Genomic DNA, 21175 nt, shown 5'->3' on the forward strand with positions numbered 1-21175 from the left:
TGAAATGAAGATGCTGAGGTTCTCGCTTGGTATGAACAGGTTGGATAGGATTAGAAATAATTTCCTGAGGGACAGCCAAAGTTGAATATTTTGGAGACAAGGTTCGAGAGAGGAGACTATGATAGTTTGGACATGTTCAGAGGCGAGAGTTAGTATATTGGTAGAAGGATGCAGAGAATGGAGCTGCCAGGCAAAAGAGAGAGGAAAACCAAAGAAAAGGTTGATGGATTTTGTGAGGGAGGACATGAGGACAGTGGGTGTTAAAGAGGAGGATGCATGAGATAGGATTATATGGAAAAGGATGACGCTGCGGCGACCCCTCACGGGACAAGCTGAATGAGAAGAAGTTTTTGCATGTCTTATCGAACTGTCAACAATAGGAGGGTTGGGGGCTTGTGATTGTGTCAAGATGTGTGTTCCAAATTTTCCTATTGGTGCCTACCTCTTGGTTTTAACAACGAACGCGTATCCCAGGAAGGCTGCATTTTTTCCTTTTTTCTTTTCTTTTTTTCCCCATGTTTTTTCTTACAGCTCTTTCTTCCTCTCTTTCTTTAGCCTGATCATGAACTGTTGTAGCTGTGGTTTCTTCATCTCGTTTTATTTCAGCCACTGCTTGCATTACTTCTGCTGTCTCTCCTGCCTTTCTCTTTCTTGCCTGTGCTAACCTGCCATCCTAAAATGTAAGTCTTTCTTAATCTTGGCTTTTCCTTTCTTCCCTGCTACAGTTGCCATCAATCTTTCTTCCAACCTGCTGCATACTTCAACTGTTAACTTACCATTAAAGCCATGTTTTTGCTTCCCCCCCCCCCATTTTTTAAGAATACCCTGCTTTCCAGTAAACATTGTTCCATAAAGTGACCTAAATCCTTATCCACTACATTGTGTACTTCACCGAAACACGGACTTCTGTTAGCATTGTTAGGTTTCCATCCATGACCTATGATTTCACAAGTAATGGCATTCACTCTCGCATTCACTCATGCACACATTTTATGGATCCTTATAAATACTCTCCTTAAAGATGGAGTAACCTGCACTATCCTCCTTATGGCTGAGTAGCCTTTCCTCCTTTTGGTGGAGTAACCCTTCTCTACCTTCTTTTAAGTGGAGTAGCCTTGAAACCTCCTTGTGGTAGAGTAGCCTTGAAACCTCCTTGTGGTAGAGTAGCCTTGAAACCTCCTTGTGGTAGAGTAGCCTTGAAACCTCCTTGTGGTAGAGTAGCCTTGAAACCTCCTTGTGGCAGCGTAGCCTTGAAACCTCCTTGTGGCAGCGTAGCCTTGAAACCTCCTTGTGGCGGAGTAGCCTTGAAACCTCCTTGTGGCGGAGTAGCCTTGAAACCTCCTTGTGGCGGAGTAGCCTTGAAACCTCCTTGTGGCGGAGTAGCCTTGAAACCTTGTGGCGGAGTAGCCTTGAAACCTCCTTGTGGCGGAGTAGCCTTTATCGGTTGAAGCGTTGTCTGGACGCCAGTTGTTCATGATCCCGTCAACCTCCATCCACCGAAGGGAGATTGGACCTTGGCATTGGCCCGCCACAAATTCATGTCCCACCAGGGCTTCCTTCAGGAATTGCTCCTGGCTGTCGACAGACTTCAGCGGTGGTGTGTTGGGATCCGGTTGGAAGGACCAACAAATGTCAGGTTTAAGTCTAACTCTATTTTAAAGTGGTATTTTAAATAAGTAAAAGTAAGTATTTTAAAGTTTTACTTGCTGCTAGGGGAGCAACCAGAGCCTCTCCCTGCTACCAATCAACTCTGACTCTTGTCCCGCTGCAGCTTATTTTTATTCATGTAAGTTACCTGATGAGTGTGTGTGTGTGTGTGTGGTGTGTGTGTGTGTGTGTGGTGTGTGTGTGTGTGGGTGAGACTGATTTCTTACATCTGTCTGATTGACATCTGTTTCAAGACAAGAAGTTCAAAGGTACAAGCTAGGTGGTGACGTGTAATCAACGATTTACAAACTTACAACATATGAAGGATTTTTTTTTAAACAATAAGCATGGCATTTCCTTCAAATAGATTCATCAAAGGCCAGAGAAGTGTATTTGTAACTTTTGTCATATTGATTAATATGCATCATCTCTGCATGCATCATCTTCTACTTCTCGGAGCTCGGGTTGCGGGGGTAGAAGCTTTAGCAGGGACACCCAGACTTGACTCCTTCATCCATCTCTTCTGGGCGCACTCCAAGGTGTGTTCAGAGACCCACTGGGAGACAGTCTCTCCAGTTTGTCCTGAGTTGTTCCTGGGGTCTCTTCTGGGTGGAATGTGTCTGAAAAACCTCACAAGGGAGGCATCCAAATGAAATGCCCCAGCCACCTCATATGGCTCCTGTAAATAATAATATATATTTTTATTATATAATTTTTCCTCTTTATCTCCAATGTTCCACTCAACACATTTCTTTTAAATTTGCACCTACAGTTTGTTTTTTCCTTTCTGTGACTTGATGAATAAAGTAATGCCTCTGGACTTCGCGGAACACCTATATCGGATTCAGTGCATCGTGCAAAAAAAAAAAAAAAAAAAGACAGATCCGCGTTTTGGAGCAGATTAGCTGCATCATTGAAGCTCCACACAGCAACTCCCTTCCTCGCTCCCTTCTTCATCCAATCTGCCATTTTCCAGCTGTTGACTGTTGTATGCATAACCTCTCTAGTTCAAAGAGAAAGATGCAAAATTAGAGTATTGCTTGAAAATGAAGCTGCTTTATCCATTTAACGCAACATCATGTATGTACAAGGACATAACGCCGTCAACACAATTCCTAAACTCGACAGCTCTACCATATTGTCGGATGCTTTTGAAAGTTTTCAAATTGGGGTGGAATTTTTTTTTTTTTTTTTTTGGAGCTTCTGGTTGGTGTTTGCCACATCATTCTTTATGTAGCGAGCTGCTTATTCATTCACCCCATAATGGTGCCACAAAAGCATAACTTCTGCGGTCTTTGATCATATCCAAAAGTTTCACTTTTTTGCCAATCCATCCGCTCCCTCCCCTCCTCTTCTTCATTGTCAGCAGGCCATTTTTTTTTTTTTTGCTATCCGCTGCCCACAGAACCAAAGCAGCTTCCTTTTCAAGCAATCTTCTAATAATGCATCTTTCTCTTATGTGTGGGTGTTTCGGCAGCAGCTTTAAGATCAAGCACGAGCACTTTGGATGCATTTTGAACTAGAGAGGTTATACACCAATGACGTAGAATAAAAACTAGACCGCGCACAGACCCCTTTCACGTGGTGATTTGGCTTCAACTTCCGGCCAGGGCAAAACATTACTTTGGGTACTATTTCACATGAAAGTTGACATCCTTTGACATCCTTAAAATTCTACATTGTGAAACATAATAACATCGAGTGGAATACGTTCGGTTTTGCTTTATTTGTGTCATTATGGTTCATTCTTGTTGCGCTGTTGGCTGTCAAAACAGTGCAGTTTGTGTTTGGAGTATTAGATCTTGGTGTATAAGAGGCTTCTATCACTGATAATGCATTTCAGTATCACAGGCATATATCACAGCTTCATCACAATTATTTTGGATCACAATCACTGATATTTCAGAATCACAGGGATATATCACTCTGATCGCAATTTTTGTATACCACAGTCATTGATATACATTTCAGAATTACAGTTTATTAAAATTATTATGTATCGCATATGTATACTGTTGAATATAAATGATGTTACAAACATATCTCAAAACTTTGTGTAGAAATGAGTGGAAATTGCTGGGTAGAGCTTCGATGATGCAGCCAATCATCCAAAAGGTGGATCTGGCTTTTTTTTTTTTTTTTTTTTTTTATAAGGGGGAGGGCTTCTTAAAGTGATATAGTACGTACTGTGAGACGACCTGTCTTGTTTTTGTGGGGCTGGAGGATGAAAAATTACGATGGACTGAACTTGTGATTGGTGATCCGCGAAGTAGAGAGGGATTACTGTATTCAATTAAATGTAGTTTGAACATGATTTGCAACTTGTCTCAACTTCATTGAAATTGAGTTGTATTTTGTTAAAAAAATCCACTACATGTTAGAAAATCTAGTTGATTTCTGTATTTTTAAACATTCCATATCTTTTTTCAGGTATCAAACATGCTAACAGGTTTATGTCTGTGTGCTTAGGATATTATTTACTGTACCACTCGTAGACTATTTAGATGGTATAGTGAGTATAGTGTGGAGCCCCAACAAGGTGGAAATGAAGATGGCTTGGCTAAAGGAGCTTGGGACTGGAATTTTCTCTGGAAGAGAGTACCACTAAACCAGACAGAGAAGGCACAAAGAAACATACAACTGAACCCTATAGGTACAAACATTGCAAAAGCATTCTAACGTTATTTGTCTTTTTGTCTCTATCTCCCATCCTTTTTTCCTATGTCTCATCCCCTTTTCTTGACAAACTGCATCCCATTTCATTGTTGTCTGTATGTGTCGGTCAACACTCCTTCCCCCCATTTGTCTTGAATGAATGGCTATTTGTCTGATCTCACTCTAAAAGAACGGTGTGCACTGTTCCTTTAATCGACGCGATCCACGGCGAAATGTTCACCATTGAGCCCCAGGGTGGAGGAGATGAAGACGGCTTTGCTCGAGGAGCCTGGGATTGGAGCATGCTGTGGAAGAGAGTTCCTCTGAACGCCAGAGAAAAAAAACTCAGAAAAACTCGTACTGAGCCATATAGGTAATGAAAACTCTTCTAAATAATGTGACAGTTTTTTCTTGCAGTCGAACGTGAATCAAAGTTGCTGAACACCGCACAAATGTACAGGCCTGGCGAATTAGAAATATTAAACATCCAATGCAAGAAACCGAATTATGAATAAAGAGCATTGACACACGTACAACATTATTTGGTACACCTCTGTTATTCAAAGATATTCCACAGCTCTCACAGAGATGGCTTGAATCTGACAACATTCAGGCTCCTCCTTCCCACAGGGTTACAGAGTTCGTATCAATGCAGAAGGTACACTGATTTGCTTGTCGATCTGCTCCATTGTTTCCTACCTCATGAATAAGATACCGAGATACTTGAGCTCCTTCACTTGGGGCAGGATCTAATGCCTGATCTGGAAAGAGCCCTTCACCCTTATATGACTCTTGAGAACCACGGCCTCAGATTTAGACATGCTGATTTTCATCCAATCCCTTCACAGTTGAAGATTGTTCTCTGATATAGTCAACAGAACCACATCCAACTGCAAAAAGCATCCCACCAAACTGGACCCCTTCCAATGCCTTGGCTTTGCCTAGAAAGCTGGCCCACCTTTGCATGCCCAGGACGAAAAGCGCAGGAATATTCCTAAATCTGAGAATCCATGCGCAAGAGTGCATCATCGCCATAACATCCGTAATAAAAGCTAGAAACTCACCAACTCTCCAGCTTGCTAGAACGTGCCTTTATGTGTCCATGTGCAGTAACATGTCAGAAAAGGCCAGGATTGGTTAAACTGACTACCAGTCAATCTACACGACCGCCACTCAGGCAGAGCTGAAATTTTGATCCTGAACCTCAGAACTGTAAGGCAGACGTTCTCACCAACCAGCAATCTACTGTGCGTGTTTTTGCCTTTTTAAGGAGTCTATGAGTAAAGAATTATGTGTCCTTGGAAATGCGCCATGAAATCAAAAACAGATTAAGCAAGCAACAACTTTACTATTAGTGCATCTTTGAAAATAGATACAGTATACATATACTTTTAGATATTTAAATTGTATTTAAAAAACAACGTATATATATATTGTTTTTAAGAGAAGTAATGTGACCACCATCAATGTTTGGGTGCCCTCTATTTACTGGCTGCCACTGATCACATAGGACAGATCAACAAACCACCTTTCACATTCACAGAAGCTAGGTACCTAGAGTAAACTCACACAATCATCGAGTGAACTTCCGGAGTCCAAACAGGAAGACTGAACCCTTAATCTCAGAACTGTGAGGCAGATGCATTAACCACATGTTCAATGCTTTGCTGCAACTCATACTTATAAAACGTCTAGGCCATAAATATAAAACAATCAAATGAAAGCATAGCTTCTTGTATATTTTGATAATGTATTCTCAGGCTGCTGCACAAAGTACTCCAATATGCATCTTTTGTGACCCCAAAACATCATATGTTGATCATATTACAAGCCAAGGGCTGTCTGTAGTCAGTTTGTCTATTTTTTTCCCTAAAAAAATCGATTGAAAATAAATTTGAGACAGAAATGGGCGAACATCTTTCCATCTTCTCATGAGCTTTTGATGCTCTTGATCAACTTTGTCCAATTTCTTCAGTGGAAAAAAAAATAGTATAGAATGGTGATTTAATATAACAGTACATGCATATATGTTTGTCTTGGCTCTGTCTAATTAATCTCTGACTCAGTTTGCCTACCATCGGCCAAATGATTTCCCACTCATACTATGTTGTCTATTGTTCATGTATTACAAGTTTCTTTTTAAAGCACTTTGCTCTGATGTTCTTCAGGCCATGCAAAATTACCCTTTGTTCCTTGAGAAACAAGGCTTTTTTTGTTGTCAGAAATGAAGACGGGATAATGTTCAATTAGTGAGGGTTGTTGTCAAGTTATTCATTATATTTTTTGTGGTCCTATTACGGTAATTGATAGGTCTCCAGCCATGGCAGGGGGTCTCTTTGCTATAGAGCGTGACTACTTCTTTGAACTGGGCCTATATGATCCTGGATTACAGATATGGGGAGGAGAAAATTTTGAAATATCATACAAGGTAAGATAATATCTCAATTTGATGAGTTTGGTAAATGTGTTTAATAGATGCACATTTATTGATTTTTTTCTCTTTGTAATTGTAGATATGGCAGTGTGGTGGCCAACTGCTCTTTGTCCCATGCTCTCGTGTTGGCCATATATACAGACTTCAGGGATGGCAAGGCAATCCTCCCCCTGCACATGTTGGTTCCTCACCTACACTGAAGGTACAAAAGCACAAACATCATTGAACATTGTTCAGAGCAAATGCTAAAGAGTACTTTACAAATCTATGAGTACACCACCAATGTAAGGTTTAACACCAACGCTGAAATGTTATGCCTTATGGTCAATTGCTCTGTTACAATATGTCCATTATGTTGCTACTGGAGAATTATGCAGTATAAACATGGAGGGTGACATTGGCACTTCCTCCTTCCCTCTTGAGCTCTTTGTATCACTAAAAAGGTAAATGATGCACATTTAAGTTGTTTTAAGTTTATGCAGTTTTTATTGTTTCAATGCAGAGGGTACATGGTTTTACATAAATAGGAATTAAAATGTGAATTTACTATTTGCAGGTTGGGAACGGATGATCCTCATTTACATTATTTCCAATGGCAAAATATGTTTCTAAGGTTGAACAACTTGTACTTTGAACACTTCACAAGAATGAATAATATTCAAACTCTGAGATTCAACTGTGTATGTTTTAAATAAGTACCTATTCATGTATTGATTTAGCGACTTGGATCAGACAGTGCCACTTGGTTGGGCTGTAATTGAGGCCTCAGCGTTTTTCAGCGTCTTGGACACTTCTCTCAATGGGTGTGCAAACAATAGACTGGCTTGAATTGAAATTCTTGGGTTTTCAGGAAGCAAAAGTAGAGGAAGATTTGAATGGTCAAATGAAAACAAAAAGCTGAGCTGATCACAGGATGTTTATTGAAAAGCTTTGGGAAAAAAATAGCATTTGCCAAGATGACACAAAACTAAAGCAAAATGAGAACATCACCTTAAATACACTCTCTGGGACTCGCCCTTCTTGTTTTTGAGTCCTCCCCTTGGTCCTGATTGGATAGAATCCAGATGACCTGGGATTACTTACTTACTAACCATGTCACAGGAAGCTAAATATACACGTTATTGAAATTTTCATAATAATCCTGTCCCAGCATCTTTTATTTTTTTACCTTGCATTGTCAATTATATACAGTGCCATGGAAAAAGAATTGCCCCCCCCCTGATTTTTTATTTTTTTTTCAAATCACACAGGTTTCAAAGCATCCAACCAATTTTAACATCATTCAGAGACAATCCATGGAAATACAAAATGCAGTTTTTAAGTGACAATTCAATTTTGTTAACATACAAAAAAAAAAAAAAAATCTAAACCTTTCTGACACTCTGGGAAAAGGTAATTGCCCCCAAGACCCCCTGCCAAATCACAAAATCACTGTGACTAACCACATACAGTGGTACCTCTATTTACGAAATTAATCCATTCCGGAAGTGCGTTTTATCTGTAAACAGCGTAATCTGTTCCAAGTCCCACAATTCCACCCTGTCTGCCAAAAATAGGAATGATGTAAAGAATAATTTAAATTGTTAATTTACCTTTGGCGTTGGGCGACTGTGAAGAGAAGGATGAGTGACAAGTAAAAGCACCATAGTTGGATGAAGGAGGAGGCAATCTTTGACACCCGAGAGAAAACATGTACGAATGTACGCACGCACATAACTTAATTCTACTAAAGATGAATAAACTTGTAAAAAGCACAAACGAAAAAGTTGCATTTTCCAATGTGCGTGAGCTTGTGACTGGATGTGACTGCGCTAGTGTGATTTGGTGACAATCCAGTGTCCAAGGGAATCAAAAAACATCATGGGTAGAGACTGTTATCCCTCCTACCCAATGGGATTCCAGGAAGATGCAACGGTGATAGTCAATGGGAGTGCACGTCTTTCGTGGCACTTTCAAACCAAGATACAGGAAAGAAAGCAAAGCAGATTTATTTATCTTGCTCATTTCATAGACATGGTAACTCAATGTGCTTTACTTGATCAAAAAGATTTGAATACAAAAAGAAAAAAACATTTAAAACAAGAAACAATAAGAATGACAAGAGAAGAAAATAAGTATTTGAACGCCCAGCTATATTGCAAGTTCTCCCACTTCGAAATCACGGAGGGATGTGACATTTTCATTGTAGGAGCATGTCCACTGTGAGAGAGAGAATCTAAAAAGAAAAATCCTGAAATCCCAATGTATGTTTTTTTTAGGATTTATTTGTGTGATACACCTGCAAATAAGTATTTGAACACCTAAGAAAACCAATGTTAATATTTGGTACAGTCGCCTTTGTTTGCAATTACAGAGGTCAACCATTTCCTGGAGTTGTTCACCACTGCAGGAGGAATTTTGCCCCACGCCTCCATACAGATCTCTAGATCAGACAGGTTTCTGGGCTGTTGCTGAGAAACATGGAGTTTCAGCTCTCTCCAAAGATTTTGTATTGGGTGTAGGTCTGCAGACTGTCTAGCCCACGCCAGAACTTTGATATGCTTCTCACGGAGCCACTCCTTGGTTTTCCTGGCTGTGTGCTTTGGGTCATTGTCATGTTGAAAGACCCAGCCACAACCCATCTTCAATGCTCTGACTGAGGGAAAGATGTTGCTCCCCAAAATCTCACAATACATGGCCGCAGTCATCCTCTCCTTAATACAGTGCTGTCATCCTGTCCTATGTGCAGAAAAACACCCCCAAAGCATGATGCTACCACCCCAATGCTTCACAGTAGGGATGGTGTTCTTGGGATGGAACTTATCGTTCGTCTTCCTCCAAACACGGTTAGTGTAATTATGACGAAAAAGTTCAATTTTGGTCTCATCTGACTGCAAAACTTTCTCCCATGAGTCCTCTGTGTCATGCATATAGTCCTTGGCAATCTTTAGACGGGCCTTGACATGTGATGGTTTAAGCAGGTGAACCTTCCGTGCCATGCATGATTTCAAACCATGACATCTTAGTGTATTACCAACAGTCACCTTGGAAAGGGTGGTCCCAGCTCTTTTCAGGTCTTTGACCAAGTCCTGTCGTGTAGTCCTGGGCTTATTCCTCACCTTTCTAAGGATCATTGAGACCCCACAAGGTGATATTTTGCATGGGGCCCCACTCCGATTGAGATTGACAGTCATGTTTAGCTTCTTTTTCAGACCCCTCCATGATTTCTAATTGGGAGAACATGCAATACAGCAGGGTGTTCAAATACTTATTTTCTTCATTGTATATTAAAAAATAAAAATAAAAGTACAATTAAAAACACCACACAGTGCAATAAATAAAATTACAATTGGAAATATTCTAATACATGAGAAAAAAGAAGCGTTTACAACCTGGATTTAAAAACATTCACACTTGGGAATGACGTCACCTCGGTTGGCAACTTATTCCATTTCTGTGCAGCAAAACAGCTAAATGCTGCTTCACCATGTTTCCTTGGACTCTGCACTCAACTATTTGACCATAGTCAGTTGATCTCAAAGCTCTACTGGGTTTGAATTCCGTAAGCTTTTCTTTCATGTATTCAGGACCTATCCCATTTGATGATTTATAGACCAGTAGCAGAACTTTAAAATCTATTCTAAAGCTGACTGAAAGCTAGTGTAAGGACTTTTTTTAACAATTGAATGATATACTCTGACCTCTTTGTTCTGGTCAGAACCCGAGCTGCAGAATTCTGAATGAGCTGCCGCTGTTTAATGCTCTTTTTGGGGAGTCCAGTCAGAAGACCATTACAGTAGTCAAGTTTACTTGAGATAAAAGCATGAATGAGCTTTTCCTGGTCTGCTTGACAAATGCAGGCCTTCACTCTAGTTTTTGTGATTGATTATATATGATTGTTGAAAGTCTGGTCAGAATCTATCACAACAAGGTTTTGGACTTGTTCTTTGGTTTTTAAAGATAGTGAGTCCAGGTTTTTAGGAACAGCAATTCTCTTTTCTTTTATAGCCCAAAACAATTGTCTAAGTTTTGTTGTGGTTTAGTTGAAGATTTTGGCTCATCCTCATCCAGTTATCTGCTTTAGACAGTGGCACAACACCAAAATTGAACTGTAGTGATCCGGAGATGCTGCTAAATATAACTGTGTCATCTGCATAGCTATGATAGTTAACATTAAAGTTTTGAAGAATTTGACCCAAGGGTAGCATATACAGACTGTACAGGAGGGGTCCAAGAACTGACCCTTAAGGGATCCCATATGTCATTGGGCAATTCCAATGGTTATAAAGTAGCTTCTTTCCTCCAGGTAGGACCTAAACCATTTAAGGGGTGTTCCATTTAGTCCTAGCCACATTTCCAACCTGTACAGCAGTATATTATGATCTACCGTACTAAATGCCACACTGAGATCAAACAAGACCAAAATTGACGCCTTTCCTGAGTCAGTTTTCAACATTATATCATTTAACACTTTCATTTGAAAGAAGATTCTGATGAGTTCGTAAACCTGACTAAGATTTGTCAAAAAAGTCAATTTCAATTAAAAAAAAAAAATTGCTGAGTTGATTAAAAATAACTCTCAACAATCTTGGCTATGAAAGGGATATTTGAGATCGGTCTATTGCTTGCTAACATGAAATTGTCCACTGCTCTGTTTTTTAGATGAGGCTTAACAGCAGTTATTTTAAGAGCTTTAGGAAACTTGCCGAACTGAAGTGAGCAATTAATATGCTGCAAATGAACTACCATTGACTTCACACTAGTTCTGAAAAAATCAGATGGTATTGAGTCCAACAGCTTGTTGTTTTCAGTTGGAACAGTTTTCTCAACAGTTTTTTGGTAAACTGCATCAAATTCTGACAAGGTTTTCCCTGGGTGGCTTCAGATGTAGAATCACTTTATCATTTTGCTGATTTGTGCTGACCTTTGACCTCATGGATTGTAATTTTGCATTCTGGAATAGATGTACTCTGGACAAATAACTGACAGCAATTCCGAAAAAATCCTACATTAATTTTGTATTGTATCTCAGAGGTCCATAAATTATTAGAACAATAACCTTTGGGGGACCTTTAACTAAAACACTTATGAAAAAGTAAAATCACCCATTATCATATCTTTATATTGAAATAATAATTTAAAAATAACAGCAACAAGATCCTGCCCTAAGTGGAGGAGTTCATGTATCTGTGGTTCTTGTTCATGAGTGAGGGAAGACTGGAGTGAGAGATCGACAGGCGGATCAGTGCAGCATCTGCTGTGATGGGGACTTTGTATCAGTCCCTTGTGGTTAAGAGGGAGCTGAGTTGAAAGGTGAAGCTCTCAATTTTCAAGTCGATCTATGTTCCTACCCTCACCTATGATCACGAAATGTCGGTCATGACCGAAAGAACATGATCCCAGATATAAGCGGCTGAAAGAGTTTCCTCTGCAGGGTGTCCGGGTTCTCACTTGGAGATAGGTTGAGAAGCTCAGTCATCCGTGAGGGGCTCAGTGACGAGCCGCTGCTCCTCTGCATTGAGAGGAGCCAGATGAGGTGGGTGGGGCGAAAGGATATTGCCTGTAGGATTTCTATTTATTTTATATCTGGCAGGGTGCCTCAAGGGTGGGTAATGGGTAAGTAACGACAATCTATTGAGCAGTTTTGATTCTTCGAGGCGGCGGTGGCAGGCGCTGCCGAGACATGAGCAAGAGGTGGCTGGGGTCCATGCGTCGCCCTGACATGACTGAGAGATGGGTGGGGATCAGTCGAGGTGTGGGCAAGAGGCCTCAGGGGCTCGGCCGCTGCCGAGGCGTTAGGGGCTCGGGCACGCCGAGGAGTCAAGGAGGCGGTAGGGGGTCAGGTGTCACTGCAGCAGGAGCAAGAGGTGGCTGGGGGTCAGGCGCTGCCAGGGCATGGCCGAGAGGTGTTTGGAGCTCGGGCACACCAAAGCGCAAGTTAAATGCGATGGGAGCGAGAGCCAGCTGGGGGTCAGGCTCCACTGAGACAGGAGCAAGAAGCGACTCGGGGTCAGGCGCCGCTGAGACAGGAGCAAGAAGCAGCTGTGGATCAGGCACTCCCGAGACATGAGCAAGAGCCCGCTGTGGTTCAGGCACCGCTCAAACATGAGCAAGAGGCCGCTGTGGGTCGGGCGCAGATGAGATCTGTGCAAGTGTTGGACAGCAAAGGCCAGGTGCCACCAGAACAAGAACACATGGTGGACGTTGTGTTAAGAAGGCCGCCAAAACAGGAGAAAGGGGTGAGCGCCACGAGCCGCAACAAAAACAAGGTGCGGCACCCATTCGATTAATCTCTGCTGAATCCGGTCCATGAGAACTGCAAACTCAAAGTTAATCGTTGAATTCCTACACTCCCATTCATCCTTAATTCTTCATACCTCTGGGCTTGACATTTCGCGTTTATCGGCTTTGAGTTTGCTGGGTCCATTTGGGGCCAGTTTGTTCCGTCACGCAAATGGCATGGGGCAGGACCCAAATGCAGGACTCCGAGGCAGGGACACATACACATTTAAGCAGTCCAAAAAAAAAGCAGACGCACAAAAAAAATGAAAACGAGGTTGGATTACTTCTAGGCAAAAACAAGACTTGACTTACCTGTGGTGGCACAAGAACGATGGCTGTGACAATGAGCAATGAGGTGAATACATAAAAAGGCTCTTATTCACACAGACTAATGCAGTCTCAAGCACAGTGAATTGGCAACTGAGAAATGAATGCCGAATTAGTGTAAATAAGGTGCAGGTGTGGAGCTTCTGTCAGAGGCAGCTGCACCCAGGGTAGTGGCCTGGTCATGCCCCTGACAGATACAGTACAGGATGTTTACGTTCGATGCAATCCATCGTCATTTTTTACCTTTTGTATTTTGAACTTTCTTCGTAACTACAGAGAAAATTTTTCCAGGGAGGCTTTTCGGAACCTGAATTTTTCATTAGTTGAAACGTTCGTCAGTGGAGATATGACTGTAGGAAGCAAATACCATAATTTCTTCTATATAATGCACACATTTTCCAAAAATATTTTCAAAAGGTCAATACAGTGCATTATATTTAGGTATGGATCTTCTTTTTTCTTCTTTTTCTTTCGGCTTGTCCCGATAGGGATCGCCACAGTGTGTCATCTTTTTCTATTTAAGCCTATCTCCTGCATCTTCCTCGCAAACACCACCTGCCCTCTTGTCTTCCCTCACAACATCCATCAACCTTCTCTTTGGTCTTCCTCACGCTCGTTTACCTGGCAGCTCCATCCTCAGCACCCTACTACCAATATACTCACATTATCTCACCTCTGGACATGTCCAAACCATCAAAGTCTTTTCGCCAAAACATCCATGGCTGTCTCTTAATGAGGTGATTTCTCATCCTATCCAATCTGCTAACTCCTTGCGAGAACGTCAACATCTTCATTTCTGCCGCTTCCAACTCTGCTTCCTGTTGTCTCTTCAGTGCCGCTGTCTCTAACCCGTAGATCAGGGCTGGCCTCACCACTATTTTATAAACTTTGCCCTTCATCCTAGCAGAGACTCTTCTGTCACATAACACACCAGATACCATCTGCCAACTGTTCCAACCTGCTTGAACCCGTTTCTTCACTTCCTTACCACACTCACCACTGCTCTGGATTGTTGACCCCAAGTATTTGAAGTCGTCCACCCTCGCTATCGCTTCCCCTTGGAGTCTCAGTCTTCCCCCTCCACCGCTCTCATTCACGCACATATTGTTTTGCCGATCCATCACTACCGCTAACAGGAAGGGGATCGCGCCGAACCCTGATGCAGTCCCACCTCCACCGTAAATTCTTCTGACACACCTACGGCACATCTCACCGCTGTTCTGCTTCCCTCATAAATGACCTGTACTATTCTGGCATATTTCTCTGCTGCACCAGGCTTACTCATGAAGTACCACAGTTCCTGTCATAGGCTTTCTCTTGGTCTACAAAGATACAATGTAGCTCCTTCTGACCTTCTCTGTACTTTTCCATGAGCATCCTCAAGGCAAATAATGCATTTGTGGTGCTCTTTCTAGGCATTAAACCATACTGTTGCTTGCAGATACTTCTGTCCTGAGTGAAGCCTCCACTACTATTTCCTATCACTTCATCAGTCACTGTGATTTGACGGGCGCGACGGCGCTCGCGCGCCATCACACTTGCAAATCTGCACAGTTGAGCATGAAGTTACACGGTTAAAATTTGTTACTATCAGAAATACATAGATATTAAAATACATCGCTTATTTCATGTAGTCTTGACCAATACAATTGTGCACTTGTCGCACATTCTAAGTGCACATGAAAACCGATCCAGCGCAGTGAACCATAGATTGACTCCTTTTTTTTTAACAGAAGAACATGGTCTCTTGGTAGTTTTCCTGACTCCACCCCCCCTCCAGCCTATAAAGGGGTACACTCATAATTACAAACACCACCAGTAGAGGCAACGTAGAGCAAAGAGAGTTAGACATGCTGCTTGTGTTTAGTCTCGATAATAATGGTAAAAGTAAAAAAAAGTGCTGTTGCTTTAATGAATGTCGGGGTATGTGAGTAATAGAAGAAAAGTGGTTAAACTGGACCACATTTTCTCTTTTCGAGTGGGAAAGGTGTGGTCTGAAGCCAAAGTAGAAAGTACAGGATAAGATGGTGTATAATGTTAAAATTCCACCTTGGCACAGCCTGATCGAGGATGAAAGCACAGACAATACAAACAGCTAATTCTGTATTTTAAATATAGCCGGCAGTTTAACATTCACCTGAAAACAGTTTGGGAGCATCATTCAGCTTTCAACTTGCATTGCTAAAGATATTCTGCAACCAATAATTCAGTTTTACACCAAGAAAAACAGACATGAATATCATTGTGGGTTAAAAAAAAAAAGAAAGTTGTAAGCGACCTTTCAAATTTGTAATTCATAGTTAGCAATGGATGACACTGATCCGACCATAGTGCTTACGTCTGATGTTGCTCACTGTTGTCAAAGGGGGCGCTCACGGACTTAGTGCGTTTGCTCAGACATAAAAATTTAGAGGGAACGTTGGTCTTGACATTAATTTATTTCACAAACGTTGGTAACAAGGGAAGGCTGATCCTAAACAATCAGTATTCACCCGGAAACGGGAAATGCAAGTTAACTGTACTGAGCATGTTCGGAAGTTATGCCAAAAGTACATGTTCGGAGCTTCTTCACGTACTGTTAGTATTTATGTCGAAAGTCATGAACGTCATGAGCCATGTCAAAGGAAATTCAGTTACACTAAAAACATTTCTGGGATATAACACAGGTAATGTTTCAGTATCTAACTATAATAAGTATGAGATTGTGATTTGCTTTAACTTGATCTAAGTTCTAACATGAGACAAGTCTGTCCACATATGTAAATGCGAACGGTCATTTTTCCCTGTGGTACCGTGTTATCTTGAAGTTGAAAACTTTTCCCCTCTACATGCTTTCGGAAGATATGCAGTGAAGAAAATAACTATTTGAACACCCTCCTATACTGCAAGTTCTTCCACTTAGAAATCATGGACGGGTCTGAAATTTTTTGAGAGAGATAATTTAAAAAGAAAAATCCAGAAATCACATAAAATTATTTTTTTAAACGATTTGTGTGATACAGCTGCAAATATGTATTTGAACACCTGTCTTATGAGCTACAATTCTGACCCTCAAAGGCATGTTAGTCTGTCTTTAAAAGTCCACCTCCACTCCATGTATTATCCTGAATCAGATGCACCTGTGTGAGGTCGTTAGCTGCATAAAGACACCTGTCCACCCCATACATTCAGTAGGACTCAAACTTGTAACATGGCCAAGACCAAAGAGCTGTCCAAAGACACTAGAGACAAAATTGTACAACTCCCCGCGGCTCGAAAAGGGCTACGGAGCAGCTAGCTGAAAAAAGGTCCAGTGTTGGAGCAATCATTACAAAATGGAAGAAGCTCAACATGACGGTCAATCTCAATTGTCGTGGAGCCCCATGCAAGATATCAACTCGCAGGGTCTCAATGATCCTTAGAAAGGTGAAGGATCAGCCCAGGACTACATGACAGGACTTGGTCAATGACCTGAAAAGAGCTGGGACCACCGTTTCCAAGATGACTGTTGGTAACGCACTCAGATGTCATGGTTTGAAATCATGCATGGCACGAAGGTTCCCCTGCTTAAACCAGCATACGTCTAGGCCCATCTTCAGTTTGTCAATGACTATTTGGATGATAGAGAGGAGTCATGGCAGAATGTTTTGTGGTCAGATGCTACCAAAATTGAACTTTTTGGTCATAATTCCACTAACCATGTTTGGAGGAAGACGAATGATGAGTTCCACCCCAAGAACACCATCCCTACTGTGAAGCATGGGGTTGGTGGGATCATGCTTTGGGGGTTTTTTTCTGCACATGCAACAGGATGACTACACCGTATTAAGGAGAGGATGACCGCGACCATGTATTGTGAGATTTTTGGGAGCAACATCTTTCCCTCAGTCAGAGCATTGAAGATGGGTTGTGGCTGGGTCTTTCAACATGACAATGACCCGAAGCACACAGCCAGGAAAACCAAGGAGTGGCTCCATAAGAAGCATATCTAGGTTCTGGCATGGCCTAGCCAGTCTTCAGACCTAAACCCAATAGAAAATCTTCTGAGGGATCTGAAACTCCGTGTTTCTCAGCGACAGCCCAGAAACCTCTCTGATTTAGAGATCTGTGTGGAGGAGTGGGCCAAAATCCCTCCTGCTGTGTGTGCAAAATTGAACAATTCCAGCAAACGTTTGCCCTCTTTAATTGCAATGGCTACTGTACCAAATATTAACATTAGTTTTCTCACGTGTTCAGATACGTATTTGCAGCTGTATCACACAAATCATTTAAAAAAAATCATATATTGTGATTTCTGGAATTTTCTCTTTAGATTATCTCTCTCACAGTGGACATGCACCTACGATGAAAATTTCAGACCCCTGATGACACATGATCTCTAAGTCGGAAAACTTGCAATATAGCAGGGTGTTCAAATATTTATTTTCTTCACTGTATTTGGTTGGCACAGTTTTACGCTGAATACCCTTCCTGATGCAACCCTCTGCATTTATCCGGGCTTGGGACCGGCCTACAGATTGCACTGGCTTGTGTCCCCATAGAAAAAAAAATACACTCACATTGTATACTTGTGTACAGGTACATAGAGTGGTTTAAAAAAAAAAAAAGGTATACATATACATTTTGATCTGATATCCGATGTGTGTATATATACATTACGGTAATGTGCGCCACTAACCTGAGCTCTCTGACTTCCTTGCGAGAACTTGGTATTTTACGATCGTTAGCATAGCAATTTGTTGCTACAACACCAAACATCAGAAACGACTGCCCGTGAGCTTGTCTTAACGTAAACTAAGACCGAAACAAAGGCGACGAAAAGGGCTAGTTGTGCAACGACTTTTAAAAGAAATGTCATCGCTCCTGCCGATGACGCGGGCAACATGGAAGTAGCGTGGCAGCTCAAAACAATGAGAGCACTACGGCTTCAGGTCGCTGTCAAAACAATGTGAGCTCAAACTACGTAGTAGGAGCATAATGGGTCCAAAAAAAAAACCCCAAAAAAACGGTGGGCGCACACACTTAAAATGCTCGCTTGTTTTTAAATGTGCCCATTACGCTCGTTTCTACTTAGTTTGAGCTCTCATTAATTTGATAGCGACCTGACCCCATTGGGAACCTGCTACAGATTATAGCCCAATGGAGGGCGAGAGGCTGCACCGCGGAACCAAAACTCTTTAGATTAAAAAAGTTTCCTCACAAACACCATGGATGGCATAGAGGATGACATGCTGTGGGAGCAGGATGGGATGTTCACGATGCAATGCAGGAGGCACCGGAACTGGACCGTGTCATCAATGATGAGTTCCACAACGATGAACCAAAGGTAGTGCTTATGGATTTTTTTCTGATTGGAGATGAGTCAGATGCTTCTTTTGAAGGCTTGGCCAAGGATATGTAATGTAGTGGATAAACTGCATGATACACAAATGTTTTATGCACAAATATTTCATGCAAAAACATGTTTGTTAAACTGTGTTAAATACTTTATTCATTTAAGACTGTAATTTGTGTTATCAACAGTATTAATAAAATGTTTTGCCATCGTTGAGCATTTATTTTAGTTGGATGATGGATTCTGTTCTTGCAATTACAGGACCAGGACAAGCGTGTCTTGTCAGCCTGTCGCAAGATATATTTTACTGCTGCATCAGTACATGCACAAACATTATTTTTAATGATTGTTGTCCAGACAATGTTTTTGAAAACCAATACAAGTACAAACAAAGTACAAATCTTGCAAAATAGAAATACAGATAATTCCCAATATTTTGAGCATATGGATAGCAGCAAATTGGTGGTGCGGATTGTACATTGGTAGAAGGGTTTTCCTGATATTTTAGGTCAAGTTTGGGGGTGCGCATTGTATTTAAGGATGCATTATACACAATAAATTACACGCGTGCTGCAATACATAAAAAGCCTAGACAGGCACGCAGGGAAAGGAAACAAATTAGCCACACCTCACTTGAGAAAAAGGAACTATAGCTTCAAAACTACATTAGTAAGTAAGTAAGTAAGTTTCTTTCGGCTTGTCCCTTTCGGGGTCGCCACAGCGTGTCATCTCAGATGAACGCACATGTGTTTGGCACAATTTTTACGCAGGATGCCCTTCCTGACGCAACCCTTCTCAGGGAGTGGAGGCCCCAGTGGGATACGAACCCACAACCCCTGGTTTATCAAACCAGTGCTCTAACCACTGAGCTACAGGGCCTCCAGCTTCAAAACTACATTAATATAAAAAAAAATATATATATATATATAATTTTAAGAATATGACAATGAATACTCTGCAGTCACAGCATAAATGCAGTTTAACTAAAAACTGGCAAAGTAATTTCTTGGGGTGTTTTGCTTTTTGTTTTTTTTTAATTCCAGTCCATAACTAGGATTTATTGTTTGTTCATATTTTTTTCTTGTCATGTTTTTTTCAAACATCTTACAGCATATATAAATGTTGTATCAATGTTTACAGAATTATGTTCGTGTGGTGGAGGTATGGTGGGATGAATACAAGGACTACTTCTATGCCAGTCGTCCTGAAACCCTCACCCTTGCCTATGGAGACATCAGCGAACTGAAACACTTCAGGTATATCATAAATGCATATAACATGTTTTCTATTGGTACAGTATAGTTCTGCCTTCTTTTCTGTTTTCTTATTATAGCAATGTATCACGACTGTCCGATTAATCTAGTTTCTTGATTAATTCTGTTAGGGTGTCCATTTGTGTACTTGGGACAAGGATACCTTTGGGTGTAGTTCTAAACATAACCCAAACATACTGGAAGGGTCTGTTGGGAATGCATGCCAGTATTTTGTGAGAAAGAGTTTCAATTCCCATCTCCAACAGAACTTCACCCATATCCTGGGGGAGATTGGTACATTGAGTTCCAGTGGACCATCTTCAACGCCTGCATTGTTGAGGCAGCCAACCGGAGCTGTGGCGCAAAGCTAGTTGAGGTGGCAGTCCTCGGACCTGTTGGTGGACAGTTGCGATAAAGGATGCCGTCAAGCTGCAGTATTCCTTTTCGGCTTTAGAGGAAGCTCATGTGTTGGCAATGGCATGACAAATAAAACTCCTTGAATTCTTCCTCCACCAGTTCTGTGATAGTCTCATGGTTCTGTTTAAAGTGCAGAAAGCATCATGAAGACCAAGGGACACACCGGGCAGGTCCGAAATACTGTTGTGGAGAAGTTTAAAGCTTGATTTGGAGACAAAAAGATTTCCCAAGCTTTAAACATCTCAAGGAGCACTGTGCAAGCAATTATATTGAAATGGAAGGAGTATAAGACGACTACGGCCGTCCCTCTAAACCAGGCGTGTGCAACCAGTTGATCGCGAGGCAGTCTTGGTCGATCGTGGGATGGCGTGGTTAAAAAAAAGAAAAAAATCCCTCTAAACTGCACACGTGCAAAATAGTGCACTGCTGATGCCGTCTCTTCGCAGGTATTCTGCGTTGTGCACAAAGAAAACAAATCCAATGCTAGTTGAAAGTATAACATACAGGTATTCAGTTTGTGGCATTTTTACAATATGATTCAATGAGTGAGGGATGACCGGTTGTTAAATCCAATGGCACAATTCACATAGGTACTGTTTTAGGCAGCACACAGAACTTTCTCTAACAACGACCGCTGCTCCGCCACACTTTTTTTTCCTAGTTTGCCTTACACCCGCCCCCCATCCCCGCTCTTAAAGATTTACACTCATAATTACAAATGTTACAGTACTTACACAGCCCATGAATGTGCTTTATAATGACAGCCTCCACCACCGCTGCTTTAGTTCGCAATACAGTCTGGGCAACGTAGAGCAAAGATGAGCTAGACATGCTGCTTATGTTTACTTTTGATATTAATGGAGAAAG

At 41.4% G+C, this 21175-nt stretch overlaps 1 protein-coding gene and 1 non-coding gene across 4 annotated transcripts in view; one reads left to right on the forward strand and one right to left on the reverse strand.

Moving 5' to 3' along the window:
- galnt7 (UDP-N-acetyl-alpha-D-galactosamine: polypeptide N-acetylgalactosaminyltransferase 7) overlaps window positions 1-21175 on the forward strand; it is a 113108-nt gene that overhangs the window by 69329 nt on the left and 22604 nt on the right. For all 3 annotated transcript variants that reach the window (XR_009796549.1, XM_061830958.1, XM_061830959.1), the window contains exons 7-10: window positions 4493-4675; window positions 6613-6730; window positions 6816-6938; window positions 19779-19894. Coding sequence is in view for 2 of the 3 variants with exons in the window: in XM_061830958.1 (XP_061686942.1) it covers window positions 4493-4675; window positions 6613-6730; window positions 6816-6938; window positions 19779-19894 (540 nt within the window). In the remaining variant the exon portion in view is untranslated. The remainder of the gene's footprint in view (window positions 1-4492; window positions 4676-6612; window positions 6731-6815; window positions 6939-19778; window positions 19895-21175) is intronic.
- trnai-gau (transfer RNA isoleucine (anticodon GAU)) lies at window positions 19445-19517 on the reverse strand. The gene has a single exon. It is a non-coding gene; the product is annotated as a tRNA-Ile (tRNA).

The sequence above is a fragment of the Syngnathoides biaculeatus genome, chromosome 9, assembly GCF_019802595.1.
Source record: "Syngnathoides biaculeatus isolate LvHL_M chromosome 9, ASM1980259v1, whole genome shotgun sequence".
NCBI lineage: Eukaryota > Metazoa > Chordata > Actinopteri > Syngnathiformes > Syngnathidae > Syngnathoides > Syngnathoides biaculeatus.